General features: G+C 39.2%; 1 protein-coding gene across 8 annotated transcripts in view; it reads left to right on the forward strand.

The window, feature by feature from the left end:
- The window catches only part of RAPGEF6 (Rap guanine nucleotide exchange factor 6), a 228,159-nt gene that overhangs the window by 24,020 nt on the left and 189,529 nt on the right, over positions 1-14,610 (forward strand). For 7 of the 8 annotated variants that reach the window (XM_066343384.1, XM_066343389.1, XM_066343387.1 and 4 more), the window contains exons 3-4: positions 1,090-1,146; positions 3,030-3,113. In XM_066343384.1, the coding sequence (XP_066199481.1) occupies positions 1,090-1,146; positions 3,030-3,113 (141 nt within the window). The remainder of the gene's footprint in view (positions 1-1,089; positions 1,147-3,029; positions 3,114-14,610) is intronic. The other variant, XM_066343386.1, reaches the window with a different exon arrangement.

The raw sequence follows: 14,610 nt of genomic DNA on the forward strand, positions 1-14,610 counted from the left end.
GGGGAGGCAGTCAGACAGACTCCTGCATGTGCCCGACCGGGATCCACCCGGCATGTCCACCAGGGGATGATGCTCTGCCCATCTGGGGCATCGCTCTGTTGCATCCAGAGCCATTCTAGCGCCTGAGGCAGAGGCCACAGAGCCATCCCCAGCGCCCGGACCATCTTTGCTCCAGTGGAGCCTCGGCTGCGGGAGGGGAAGAGAGAGACAGAGGAAGGAGAGGGGGAGGGGTGGAGAAGGAGATGGGCGCCTCTCCTGTGTGCCCTGGCCGGGAATCGAACCCAGGACTCCTGCACGCCAGGCCAACGCTCTACGGCTGAGCCAACCGGCCAGGGCCAAAATGTGTTTTCTTTCCATGCCCAGCTTATCCATCCCTTTCTCTAGTTCTTTAAGTTTTGGGATATGGACCAGATTGCTAATCAATTCTTTGGAATTTATCACTTTCTGTTTTCTGTGTAACATAATTCAGATGTTAGTGTGTGTCAAGTAAAAAGAAAACTGAAAATTAGAACGTCTAGTGATACTAAGATTATTTTTTAAATATAAGCAAATTTATATATTCAACAGATTTTTGTGTTTGTGTTTGTCTCTGCCAGTGACTTCTTCACATAAGAATTGTTTGAATCAAACAAATGCATATTTTTTCATAATGAAAAGGAACATTATTTTACAGGTTATAGAATACACATAAAAGTATTTTACTTGTTGCCATTTAGTGTCTGATTGTTTTTGAAAATATTACATTTAATGTATATATTTCTAAATTCTTGTATTTTAGTAGAAAATTTAGTGGTAGAGCTGATCATTTTCTGTTGAGGTGTCCATAACAGAATTTTTAAAACAAAATTTAGCCTGACCTGTGGTGGCGCAGTGGATAAAGCGTCGACCTGGAATGCTGAGGTCGCTGGTTCGAAACCCTGGGCTTGCCTGGTCAAGGCACATATGGGAGTTGATGCTTCCAGCTCCTCTCTCCTCTCTCTCTCTCTCTCTCTCTCTCCTCTCTAAAATGAATAAATAAAATAAAAAAAATAAAATAAAACAAAATTTAAAGTAAAATCTTTAAAATTTTTACTTTTTAAAATATTTTAGATTAATGTCTGCAAGAGCACGCTATGAGAGATACAGTGGCAATCAAATTCTTTTTTGGTAAGTATTTTCCTTAATTTGCTTAAGTTAATTGCTTTAATGTTTAAATTTTGACTTTTAGCTTTGAAGTTCATTTCATTCTGGAGATATTCTGTGGAGCAGATTGAAATATATTGAAAGACTATGAAATACAGCAGGCATATAGCACACAAAAGATGTGCAGTGCGACAAAGGTTAATAAACATATACAGCCGTGTGACTCCTACCTGTGTGAACATACAGAACATGTCAGCTCTCCAGAAGGCTCTAGTCAGTTTTCTTGGAAAGGTTCTGACTTTTCTTGCCATAATTTTGCTTTTTTTTGAATGTCAGATAAAAATCTTTGGTAAGACATTTTTTACTTCACAGATGTCTGAAATTCTTTTATGTGTTTTGCATTCTTTTTTTCTACTTTATAGTATACAGTCATGTGAAAACACAATTCATAGATCCTGTTAACAGATATTTAAGTTGTTTCCAGTTTTTTTAATTCTTTTTTTTAAGTGAGTGGAGGAGAGATAGACTCTTGCATGCACCCCAACTGGAATCCACCTGGCAACCCCCATCTGGGGCCAATGCTCCAATCAACTGAGCTGTCCTCAGCACCTAAGACCAACTCTCGGACCAACTGAGCTATCCTCAGTGTTTGGGGCCGGCACTTTAACCAGTTGAGCCACGGGCTGAGAGAGGGGAAGAGGGAGAGGGAGGGGAAACAGATGGTCGCTTCTCATGTGTGCTGATGGGGGATGGAACCTGGGACATCTGCATACTGGACCAAGGCTCTATCTACTGAGCCAGCCAGCCAGGGCCTCCAGTTTTTTACTATTGTGAATAATAGTGTCATTGAACATTTTGTTCATGTCATTTTATGCCTTTCTTGACTCATTCCTGTTAATATTCTTAGGAATACAATTCTTAAAACCTCACTCAAATTTAGGAGATTCCAACATTAGAATCTAATGTCCATTTCATTTTGTTATCTCATTATGTTTGTACATCTCCCTCCCTCTCTCTCCCCCTCTCTCTCTCTCTCATCTCTAAAAAATAAATAGCCTGACTCTGAGGTCACCAGTTTGAAGCTGTTGGCTTGCTCGGTCAGGGCATATATGGGAGTTGATGCTTCCTGCTCCTCCCCATTCTCTCTCTTTCTCTCTCTCTCTCTCCCCTCTCTAAAATGAATAAATAAAATCTTTTAAAATAAATAAATAAAAATCTTTAGAAAAATAAAAGGAAACACCAATGAACAGTGTATTTTTGATGAAGGTGCTAAAGCATTTTAGTGATTGAAGCCTTAGGTCCGATAAAGATATTTGAGAGAAAGATTAGTTTAGATTATGAACTAACATCTAACAAGATTCTGGGTTTTCACTGGAGATTTAGCTGAACTAAAATGCTGACAGACAAGTCCACTCATAATCCTTTATTTTATCTCTCAAACATATAAAATGAGAGACTGGGTAGGCATATTTTTGTGTCTTTCAGAACAACATTGAAAAGAAATAAGTGGATCATTATGATCCAAATTTAGTTGAAAGTGAAGATACAACATTGGTAAATTTTTGAATTCCAAATAATATTGTTTTCAGTATACATTAAAGTTACCAGAAACAGAATCTCTAATATGCAGATATAATACAATATTTAAGTTAATCTTCATCAGATGTGATGATATAGTACACAAAAATGAAGACTGTGAAGTTAATGATACAATAAGCTAAAGCTAATAAACATACACTCTGAAGTCTAAATATAACGATTATAGGTTTTTCTATGTAAACATCATTTGTTACTTAATTTTCAATGAGCTGCAATATTAAGATATATTTCATGTTATGTATTTCACACTGAATCCATATACATGTGAATGTGTGTTTATTTACTCATATATTTATTTATTTAAACAGCTCAGAAACTATTGCCAGATGTTGGTACATCCTGCTTTCTGGATCTGTGCTTATGAAAGACTCCATGGTCTTACCTCCTTGCAGGTGCGTTTATGTTCACTGCTCAGTGCATATGGGAGGCAAAGTTAACATTATACTTATTTATTTTGTCTTTATGTTAAACTATTTTATTTAGAATGTTTTCTCTCAGTAAGTAATACATTTTATGTCTTTCTTGGTAATTGGAAATACTTTGGCTGAAATAAACTCATAGTTCATATTTCTGAAGGTGTAACCTTTTAAGTTAATACCATGATGTATCTTACTCCTATTTGATCTTTTGTTTAATGAGAAATTTGATCTGACTTATCTGATGGTTTCTGGATTCATTGATATTATTATAAAGAGAGGGGCACTATATCTTACTAGTTAAGAAATTGGTTTTTAGAAAAAGGCAAACTAAATAAAATAATCCTGATTTTATTAGTTGTCTGATTTTAGGCAAATTTTAGTTTCTTGACTGTTAAATGAGGATAATAATAGTACCTGCTTAAGTGTCTTTATGAGATTTTGGCAAGCTAGTGCTCAAAGCTCTCAACAGAGGTCTATAGAAGTTGACAGTGTGGAGCCAGACTACCTCAGTTTCATGTCTGTGATCTACTACTTCTTGGGAAAATTATTTAATCCCTTTTTGCCTCAGTTTTTCCATTTATAAAATGAAGACAATAATAGGACTTATATCATGGGCTAGTTTTGAGGAATGAATGGATTGATATATAATAAAATTCTTGAACAGTGCCTGGCTGTTAATAAGTAATTGTTAATTATCATGAGCAACCATGATTATTAGGTAAAAGATGAGAAGGAGGGTAGTTAGAAAAATGGTCAGTTGTATTATTCCAGGTGAATTTGTTTTGTCAGCAATTCTTAACATTGTGGGACCTAAATTATAGTTTGGTGACATGAAAAGGTAATTTTTAGTGACTTTTTTCTGATAATGTTGAGGAGAGACTTTTGGTCTTTTAAGAAAGTAAGACTTCTGATCGCAGCTAAATTAATTTAGTTGTAAAGCTATTAAGTATCAAGGAGCAGTCTACTCAATAGATGCATGGGAAATCTTAGTTTTTAGGCCATTTTTAAAGTCATATCTTGAGTCCTGAAACAGTCCATTCACCTTTAGTTAAATGAAATCTGTGCTGCTTGACTAGTGGAATAAAACATTGTTGACTATTTTTACAAATAAAATATATAGTAGTTCTTGCTTATTTAAGGAATGGTGCCATAAATAAGACTCATTGTTGTTCTATGCTGTTGGCAGATTAGTTGCCCAGCAGTAACATTAGCATTAAATCCGTGTATTCTCCATCTCTGCCACTGTGGCCACTTCAGTTATGGGTTCATTGAACAAGCACAGGGATGGCTGGGAAAAGAGTTTGACACTCAAAGAGCATGTCATTTTGTTTACCTGATTATTAAAAGTCTCCTCTACAGTGGATACCTTTTGGGCATGCATATGGACATTCATATGGGATGCAGATATCTTCAAAGTCTCTCTCCATTCTGAAAGAGATTCATTTACAGACCTGTTCCCAGACTTCTTTATTACCAGTTTTCTAATCCTTTTACCTTAAGTTCCTCACCATTCAACCAAACCATTAGTAACTGCTCATGAATCTGTGTAGATCAATAATTTTGACCATTTCTCAATTCAGGCAAAATGGATAATCAGATGTACAACTTGAAGTTCCGTTTCCTAGGAGGATTTTCCTTCACCACTTTCTTTTGGGGTTACCTCCGAGTAGAGCAGTCCACTTTTGGGTGGTACCAGCATGTTGTGCAGAAATATCTGCAAAACAGGCTCGAGTTTTTTTCTTCTTCAGTAACTGGTCATAGGGAACTCCACAGGTGGGCTTAGGCACAGATTGAGGTGGAGGAGGAATGCAACAGGAATTGGTGCAGCTTATTCTGGACCTGGGCGAACTCAGTATCTCGTATACCATATTTATTTTATAATAGATTGCTAGCTACTGCTCATGCCCAACCCTTATGGCTATGTATGCAGCTCCTGATGGGAAGTTGATACTACATAGTCACCAGATCTCCCATGTATGATTAGGCAGCAAGCCAGAAGTTGTTTCTAAAAATTAGAATATAGTAAGTAGTCAGTTAACAGCATAGATGGATTTTTGGAAACTACAACTATAATTGAAATGACTTACAGCAAAACCAGGTTTAACATAGGCTAATTGATATAAGACTTGAATTCCAATGGCATATTTCTGGTCTCAGAAACATAACCAACTTCTAAACAAAGACCCAAAACACTTCTAGTTTTAAACATTGAAGCTCTACATACATTTAAGGAATATTAATGAAAACAAATAAGGTATAATTATTTCCTAACCCGCTTATACCAGTCTAGGGTCACAGGTGGCCAGAGTCTATCCTAGCAACTCAGGGCGCTAAGTGGGAACCCACCCTTCTATTGCAGAGCTCACTACCCCCCCATTCAGACTGAACATTGTGGACATGCTAATTAGCCAGCATGCATGCACATCCTTGAGATGTGGAAGGAAACTTGAGTACCTAGAAAAAATATATGCAGACATGAGGAGAACAAACAAACTCCACACCTTACGGGGATCAGATTTTTTCCCCCCCAGCATTATAATGAAATGATGCTGAATTAAATGACATTATTTGAGGACCTGCTATAGTTATTTTAGAAGAGGACATAGGGGTCTGCACTGTCATTGTTCTGTTAGTCCTTGTGAGAAGCTCCATGGAGCTTCCCTATATCATGGATACTAAAGTTATGATTGGGAATGCTGGGCCACAAAGCTCAGTGATATAGTGACTTCTACTGCATATGAACTGCTATCATTGGATTGTAGGAGACCCTGAAGATAGGTCAAAGTTGTACACTCAATATTTGTTACTTCCAAAATAATAATAAAAAAAGACCAAGTAATGTCTCTTGTGGTGATGGTGCCTTATCAACTTGGAAAAAATATCCTGTCATGCCCCAAGTTATGAACCCCTTAGAAACTTCACTTAGGGAGTGACAGGTCCTTGAATTATTATATTATAGAGTTTACCTCCTAAACTCTAGTTTGCATATATTTTAATAAAGTATTTAAGTGCACCCTCTGTTTTATAATGAAATTTTATATGTGATTTAAACTAGTCATACATGTATTTTGTAATTTACTTTAAACAAAGGACAAAAGTAATATAATAATTCAAGACTGAAATTTAAATTTTTTTTGAAATGAATTTAGTCTTTTTCTAGAATTGAATTTACTTTTTAATTGTCACAGTAAACTCTCACTGTAGTGCAAAAAAGCAAGGATTGTATTATATGTGATTTTTAAATACTATACAATTGAATGCATGTATTTATTCAGGAAATAAGCATTGATTGTCATCTCTATGTAAGACACAGGCATTAAGACAAAAAAGAGGACTGCCTTGCCTTGGATTTGGATGACTGTTTTGTTTTAAAAGGGCCTGCCTGGGATGCAGCATCTATCACCCCATTGATTACCAGAGTTCATTCAGATGATCTGGCTGTCCCCTTCCTCCCTTGCCTCTCCAGGTGCTTCCCTCTCAAAGAAAGTAAAGGAGGACTGTTCTTCGGTCAAGGGTATATGAGTAGCTGTGCTCCCTGCTAGAACCTCCCAACAGGCGCTCATAAAAAGAGCCTATTTATTGTGTGACATGGAAAGAAAATCTTGGAGAGTTTGGACATGGATTCTATAGATAATCAAGATTAGGTTGGTAAAGAAGAAGGGAACCAGCATTTTAATCAAAGTTCTCAGGCAATGAGGCATTAATTCATTTAGAAAGTGTTTATTGCATGTCTGTACTTATCAAGCACTCTAGTCATTGGGGTTGGGAAAGGTTTTCACCTTTAAATAGCATTGTCCATTTTCTAAAGACATAATTTCTTGACAGAGTAATAAATTTGTACTATTGCAAAGTATAAACAGTGTAACAAGTACTTTAAGAAGTATTATTTCCACTTTTATTGTCACCCACACCATTCAACTTATTTTCAGATTTTATTAGTATTTTTCTAGTATCTAATACATATGTGAACAAAAACCAATATACAGGCTTTGGCCGGTTGGCTCAGTGGTAGAGCGTTGGCCTGCATGCAGAAGTCCCGGGCCAGGGCACACAGGAGAAGCGCCCATCTGCTTCTCCACCCCTCCCCCTCTCCTTCCTCTCTGTCTCTCTCTTCCCCTCCCGCAGCCGAGGCTCCATTGGAGCAAAGTTGGCCCGGGCGCTGGGGATGGCTCCTTGGCCTCTGCCCCAGGCGCTAGAGTGGCTCTGGTCTCAACAGAGCGACGCCCCGGAGGGGCAGAGCATCGCCCCCTGGTGGGCATGCCGGGTGGATCCTGGTCGGGCGCATGCGGGAGTCTGTCTGACTGTCTCTCCCCGTTTCTGGCTTCAGAAAAATACAGGAAAAAAAAAACACAATATACAGTGTGCCCGTAAAGTCATGGTGCACTTTTGACCGGTCACAGGAAAGCAACAAAAGACGATAGAAATGTGAAATCTGCACCAAGTAAAAGGAAAACTCTCCCAGTTTCATACCTATTCAGTGCAGTTCGATGTGGGCTCACACACAGATTCTTTAGGGCTCCTTAGGTAGCTATCCCGTATAGCCTCTACAGACTCGTCACTGACTGATGGCCTACCAGAAGGGGGTTTCTCCACCAAACTGCCAGTTTCCTTCAACTGCTTATCCCACCGAGTAATGTTATTCCTATGTGGTGGCGCTTCGTTATAAACGCGCCAATATTCACATTGCACTTTGGTCACGGATTCGAATTTAGCGAGCCACAGAACACACTGAACTTTCCTCTGTACCTTCCACATCTTGCCTGGCATGGCCGTGGGCTGCTTCGCTGTATACACGGTGCCTCATCATCATCTGTGCATGTGCACATGGTGCCACACCATCTTAAAGAAACTGGAAGGGTTTTCCTTTTATTAGGTGTAGATTTCACATTTCTATCGTCTTTTGTTGCTTTCCTGTGACCGGTCATAAGTGCACCATGACTTTATTGACACACTGTATTTTGGATAAAATTCCTTTCTTGGATATACCTTTTGCAAATATTCTCTCCTGGTCTGTGGCTTGTCTTCTCATTCTCTTGACTTTGTCTTTCTTACAGCAGAAATTTTTCATTTTAATGAAATTCAGCTCATCAGTTATTACTATTACATATTTTTTAAAGACTTTATTAATTTTAGAGAGGGGAGCCTGACCACGGTGGCGCAGTGGATAGAGCGTCGGACTGGGATGCAAAGGACCCAGGTTCGAGACCCCGAGGTCGCCAGCTTGAGCGCGGGCTCATCTGGTTAGAGCAAAAGCCCACCAGCTTGAACCCAAGGTCGCTGGCTCCAGCAAGGGGTTACTCAGTCTGCTGAAGGCCCACTGTCAAGGCACACATGAGAAAGCAATCAATGAACAACTAAGATGTCGCAATGTGCAACGAAAAACTAATGATTGATACTTCTCATCTCTCTCCATTCCTGTCTGTCTGTCCCTGTCTATCCCTCTCTCTGACTCACTCTCTGTCACTGTAAAAAAATAAACAAATAAATAAAATTAAAAAAAAAATTTTAGGGGAGAGAGAGAAGGGGGAGGAGCAGGAAGCAACTCCCATATGTACCTTAACCAGGCAAGCCCAGGGTTTCAAACTGGCAACCTCAGCGTTCCAGGTTGATGCTCTATCTACTGCGCCACCACTGGTCAACTATTATATATTGTGTCTGGTGTCATAGCTAAAAAACCATCACCATGTATCTAGATTCATTTATTTGTTTGTTGCATGTGGATGTCCAGTTGTTTCAGTGCCATTTGTTGAAAAGACTAACTTTGCTCTACTGTGCCTTTGCTCCTTTGTCGAACGAAGATCAGTTGACTGTATTTGTGAGTCTATTTGTGGGCTCTCTATTCTGCTCCATAGACGAATTTGTTTATTCTTTCACTAATACCACACTGTCTTGATTACTGTAGCTTTGTGGTAAGTTTGAAATTGGATAGTGTCAAATCCTCTTTTTTTCCTTCAGTGTTGTTAGCTATGCTAGGCCTTTTGCCTCTCTATGGAAACTTGATAAGTTTCTCAGTATCCACAAAACAACTAACTTTCCGGTCATTTGGGATTGCATTGAGTCTCTAAATCGTTGGGAACTGACATTTCATAACATTGTTACTATCAATGAACATGGATTGTCTTCATTTACTTAGTTCTGCCTTTTTTTTTTTTTTTGTACTTTTCTGAAGCTGGAAACCGGGCAGGCAGTCAGACAGACTCCCACATGCGCCCGACCGGGATCCACCCGGCACGCCCACCAGGGGGCGATGCTCTGCCCATCTGGGGCATTGCTCTGTCGCGACCAGAGCCACTCTAGCACCTGGGGCAGAGGCCAAGGAGCCATCCCCAGCACCCGGGCCATCTTTTGCTCCAATGGAGCCTTGGCTGCGGGAGGGGAAGAGAGAGACAGAGAGGAAGGAGAGGGGGAAGGGTGGAGAAGCAGATGGGCGCCTCTCCTGTGTGCCCTGGACAGGAATCGAACCCGGGACTTCTGCACGCCAGGCCGACGCTCTACCACTGAGCCAACCGGCCAGGGCCCTTAGTTCTGCTTTGATAGTTTTCATCAGAGTTTTGTAATTTTCCTCATATAGATCTTATACATATTTTGTTGGAGTTTTACCATACTATCTTTTTTTTTTTTTTTTTTGGATGCTACTGTAACTGACATTATAGTTTTAATTTCAAATTCCCCTTGTTTGTTGCTGGTATATTGGATGCAATTAACTTATGTGTTAACTTTGTGTTCTGTAACCTTGCTAAATCACTTATTAGTTCCAGGAATCTGTTTGGTCAGTTTTTTCAGATTTTCTACAAAGATGATCATGTCACCTAGACAGTTTTATGTCTTCCTTCTCAGTATGTATACCTTTTATTTTCTTATTTTATTGTGTCAGCGGGACTTCCAGTATGATCTTGAAAAGTAGTAATTGACAGAGAGGGGACATTTCTTAGTTCCTGATTTTAGTGGTAAAGCATTGAGTTTCTCACCATTGTAAGTATGATATTAGCTATTTTAAAAAAATCTTTTATCAAGTGAGAGGCAGGGAGGCAGATAGACTCCTACATGTGCCCCAACTTGGATCCACCCTAACAACCCCTGTCTGGGGCTGATGTTCTGCCCATCTGGGGATGCTGCTCTGTTGCTTGGCAACTGAGCTATTTTAGTGCCTAAGGCGAAGCCATGGAGCCATCCTCAGTGCCTGGGGCCAACTTTCTCATTCCGGCTGTGGCTTCAGGAGGGAGTGGGGAGAAGTGGAGAAGCAGATGGGCGCTTCTCCTGTGTGCCCTGACCAGGTATCAAACCCGGGACTTCCATAAACCGGGCTGACACTGTACTGCTGAGCCAACCTGCTAGGATCAGCTGTTTTGTGTACATAGTCTTTATTAAGTTGAGGAAATTTCTGTTTTAGATATTATTTGTTGATTCTAGAGAAAGAAAGAAAGAAAGAAAGAGAGAGAGAGAGAAAGAGAGAGAGAGAAAGAAAGAAAGAGAAAGAAAGAGAGAAAGGACAGAAAGGAAAGAAGGAAGGAAGGAAAGAAAGGAAGGAAAGGAAAGGAAAGGAAAGGAAAGGAAAGGAAAGGAGAAAGGAGAGGGGAGGGGAGGGGAGGGGGGAAGGGGAGGGGAGGGGAGCGGAGGGGAGGGGAGGGGAGAGGAGAGGAGTTGGAAACATCAGCTTGTAGTTGCTTCTTGCATGTGCTTTGAACTGGCGACCTCAGTTGATGCTTTATCTACTGTGCCGCCACAGGTCAGGCACAATTGGTTTTTATATTTTGATCTTATATCCTGTGACTTGGACATACTCTAAGTTAGGGATCGGGAACCTTTTTGGCTGAGAGAGCCATAAATGCCACATATTTTAAAATGTAATTCCATGAGAGCCATAAAACGACCTGTGTACGTTACTCATTATCCAAATGGTGTTGTCCCGGAGGACAGCTGTGATTGGCTCCAGCCACCCACAACCATGAACATGAGTGGTAGGAAATGAATGGATTGTAATACATGAGAATGTTTTCTATTTTTAACATTTTTTTTATTAAAGATTTGTCTGTGAGCCAGATGTAGCTATCAAAAGAGCCACATCTGGCTCGCAAGCCATAGGTTCCCGACCCCTGCTCTAAGTTCTAGTAGTTTAGTTTGTATGTCCTTAGAGTTCTACATATAGCAGTCCCCAAACTTTTTACACAGGGGGCCAATTCACTGTCCCTCAGACTGTTGGAGGGCCGGAATATAAAAAAAAACTATGAATAAATCCCTATGCACACTGCACATATCTTATTTTAAAGTAAAAAAAAAGGGAACAAATACAGTATTTAAAATAAAGAACAAGTAAATTTAAATCAACAAACTGACCAGTATTTCAATGGGAACTATGGGCCTGCTTTTGGCTAATGAGATGGTCAATGTCCGGTTCTTTATTTGTCACTGCTAGCATAACAAGTGATATGACGCGCTTCCGGAGCCGTGACGCGTGCGTCCGGCGTCACCGGAAATAGTACTGTACGTGAGCAACGCTGCGCTTTGCGGTGCCGCCACATACAGTGCTCCTCTCACCACCAATGAAAGAGGTGCCCCTTCCGGAAGTGCAGCGGGGCCGGATAAATGGCATCAGGGGGCCACATGTGGCCCGTGGGCCGTAGCTGGGGATGCCTGACATATAGGATCAGTTGTCTTGGCAAAGACTGCTTTATATCTTCCTTCCCATCTATATGCCTTTAACATCTTTTCTTGCTTTATTATAGCAGCTAGAATCTCCAGTTCTGTGTGGTTTGAAGTAGTGAGAGTGGACAGCCTTGCTTTATTCATAATGCATATTGTTATCTCTAGATAACTATTAATATAACAAAACAATCACATTTAAAAGGCATCAAGGAAATAAAATGGTACACTAAAGACATTTAACAGAAATGATGGCAATAAAGGAGAACAGAGGAACAAAAAAGATGAGGTATTTATAAAATAAATAGGAAAATGGCAGACATAATCCAGCCTCATCAATAATTTCACAAGTTTGTGGTCTAGATATTTTGATCAAAAGATAGACATTATCAGCCTCTGTGACAATCCAAGATTTAAACATATGCTGTTTACAGGAAATAGTTTAGCTTTAAGCACAAAATGTTGAAAGTAAATGGATGGAAGAGGATATATACTAGGCAAATTGTATTCATAAGAAAACTAGAGCTGTTGTCTTACCAATATCACTCAAACCAGACTGCAAAACAGGAAATATTGCTAGAGAGTAAGAGCAAAATTTCACAGTGCTAAAAGGATCATTCTTTTAGGAACTCATGACAGTTTTATTGTATATGCTTTTAATAATAGAGCCACAAAATATGAGAAGTAAAGACAATAAATTGAAAGGAGCAGTAGAAATTCAGCTGGAGATTTTAAGACTGTACACTCAATATTTGACAGAACTATTAGACTGAAAAATAGAACAAAATTTTTGTTGCATCCACAAAAACACTTGTTCTACCTAATTTGAGTATGCTGATCTCAAATCTGACATTAGTTTTCCTCTGTAAGCTACAGTTCTTTTTGCAATTCAAGATTTTAGGTTTTCATCTTATTGTAAAATTTTCAACATTTTTAGTTTAACATAATGAAGTAGAATGTCTTCTTGGGCATCATCTTTGTGAAAATATAATAATTTATATAATGCTGTAAATACACTAAAAGATATGATTGCATCAGAATTTGTCTACAATTTTGAATAGAACATATTAAAACTTATTTTAATCATAAAACTTGCGCAAAACTTATTTAAATTCTATTCAGGCAAAAATTTGCGTTTTTAGCTCTTGTGTTTGTGTACTTGTTGAGGACAATCTCGTATGATGCTCCAGCAGTAGTCTGCTCATCACTAACAGCTCCAAGATTTTCGGGAAACTTATCAAGGTGACTTGTTCAGGAAGTGAATCTTAATGCTCATGTTACATCCAATGTTGTGGAAAGCCAACAGCATCCTGTGAACCAGAAGTTCATTGTTTTCTGCTTTTTTGTTGCCAAGGAAGTTCTTTGTAACTGCCACAAAAGACTGCCATGCTGCTTTCTCCTCCTTATCTTCCTGGCAAATTCTTTGTCACGTACGAGGGTTCGAATTTGAGGTCCATCGAATATACCTTCTTTTATCTTCTCGAAAGACAAGGCAGGAAAAGCAGAAATAATTATGTTGGTAGCATTCACTTTCTCTATTCAGAGCCTGAAGAAACTGCTTCATTAAGCCAGGTTTGATGTGAAGTGGGTAAAAATGATCCCGTCTCGATTAACTACAGGTTCATTTACAATATTTTGCATCCCTACTTCCAGAGCTTCACGTTTCAGCCACTCCTTCTGTGTCCAGTGTTTCTCCTGAGCTCGGCTGTCCCACAAACACAGAAAGCAAGGATACTTCTTGAAACTCTCTGTTGTCCTAGCAGGAAATTTACCATTTTAAGATCCACACAAATGATCCAGTTATGCTCCTCGTACATCAGAAAGTCGAGGACAATTTTTATGTCATTCTTACTAAGTCATTCAATTTGGGTAGACTAAACTGCTGAGGGATTAATGACTGTTTGGCATCAGAAGAAGAAGACCCTTCAGATTGATTCTACAACCATTTCCTCATGCGTCTTATCAAAATACACTTGATCACCGTGTTCACTTTCTTCGTCCTTAGAGGAAGTAAAACCATTGAAAACTAGAACCGGGAGTGTCTCAGAGTGTGGGATAGGTCGTATTGCTGAAGGAATATCAGGATCATATGCCATTTTTTCTTGCCAATGCCCTTTGTATGGATTAGACAGAAATAACAGTCACTGCTATGGTCCTTAGGCTCATGCCCAACCGTGGGAATACCAAAAGGCATTCCTTTGCGTTTTCCTTTTGTCCAGTCATGAAGTATTTCCTCACAATTATGACACAGTATGAGGAGCCCAATTCTTGTCTTGATCACCAAGGGGAACTTGAAAATAGGCAAAATATGCACATGTCACAAATGATGAAATATTCCGCCTTTGACGTTGAAGTGTGTAACAGCCACATATATAACAGAAGATGTCAGGACTATTCTTACATTTACACCTACTTGAAGAAGCCATGATTCAATCTTAAGACAAAATAAGAGGGTGTTTTTATCAGATAATTTTTTACATTTAAAAACAACTACAATTATGTAAAAGTGATGCTTGTAAAACATTAATTTCCTTGTGGTTATGTTCAATCCAAGAGTCGTTGCCCTTTAACTCCAATTTAAAAACCAATACATGCCATTAACTGTAACAAAAAGAAATTAAAATTGCATAAGAACTAGAGCATGCACCAAAAAACGAATATCAGATTTGGAATCAGCGATGCAGAAGTATATAGAAACAGTTCTAAAACCTCATGCAACAGAAAATGGAAAAAAAAAAATTGTTCCCCAGTGAAAGATAAAGCTTGGAAAGTACTATCAACCACTTTGATTTGACACATAATTTTTTTTCAGACATATAGATCATTCTGT

This window comes from Saccopteryx leptura, chromosome 6 (assembly GCF_036850995.1).
Source record: "Saccopteryx leptura isolate mSacLep1 chromosome 6, mSacLep1_pri_phased_curated, whole genome shotgun sequence".
Classification (NCBI taxonomy): Eukaryota; Metazoa; Chordata; class Mammalia; order Chiroptera; family Emballonuridae; genus Saccopteryx; species Saccopteryx leptura.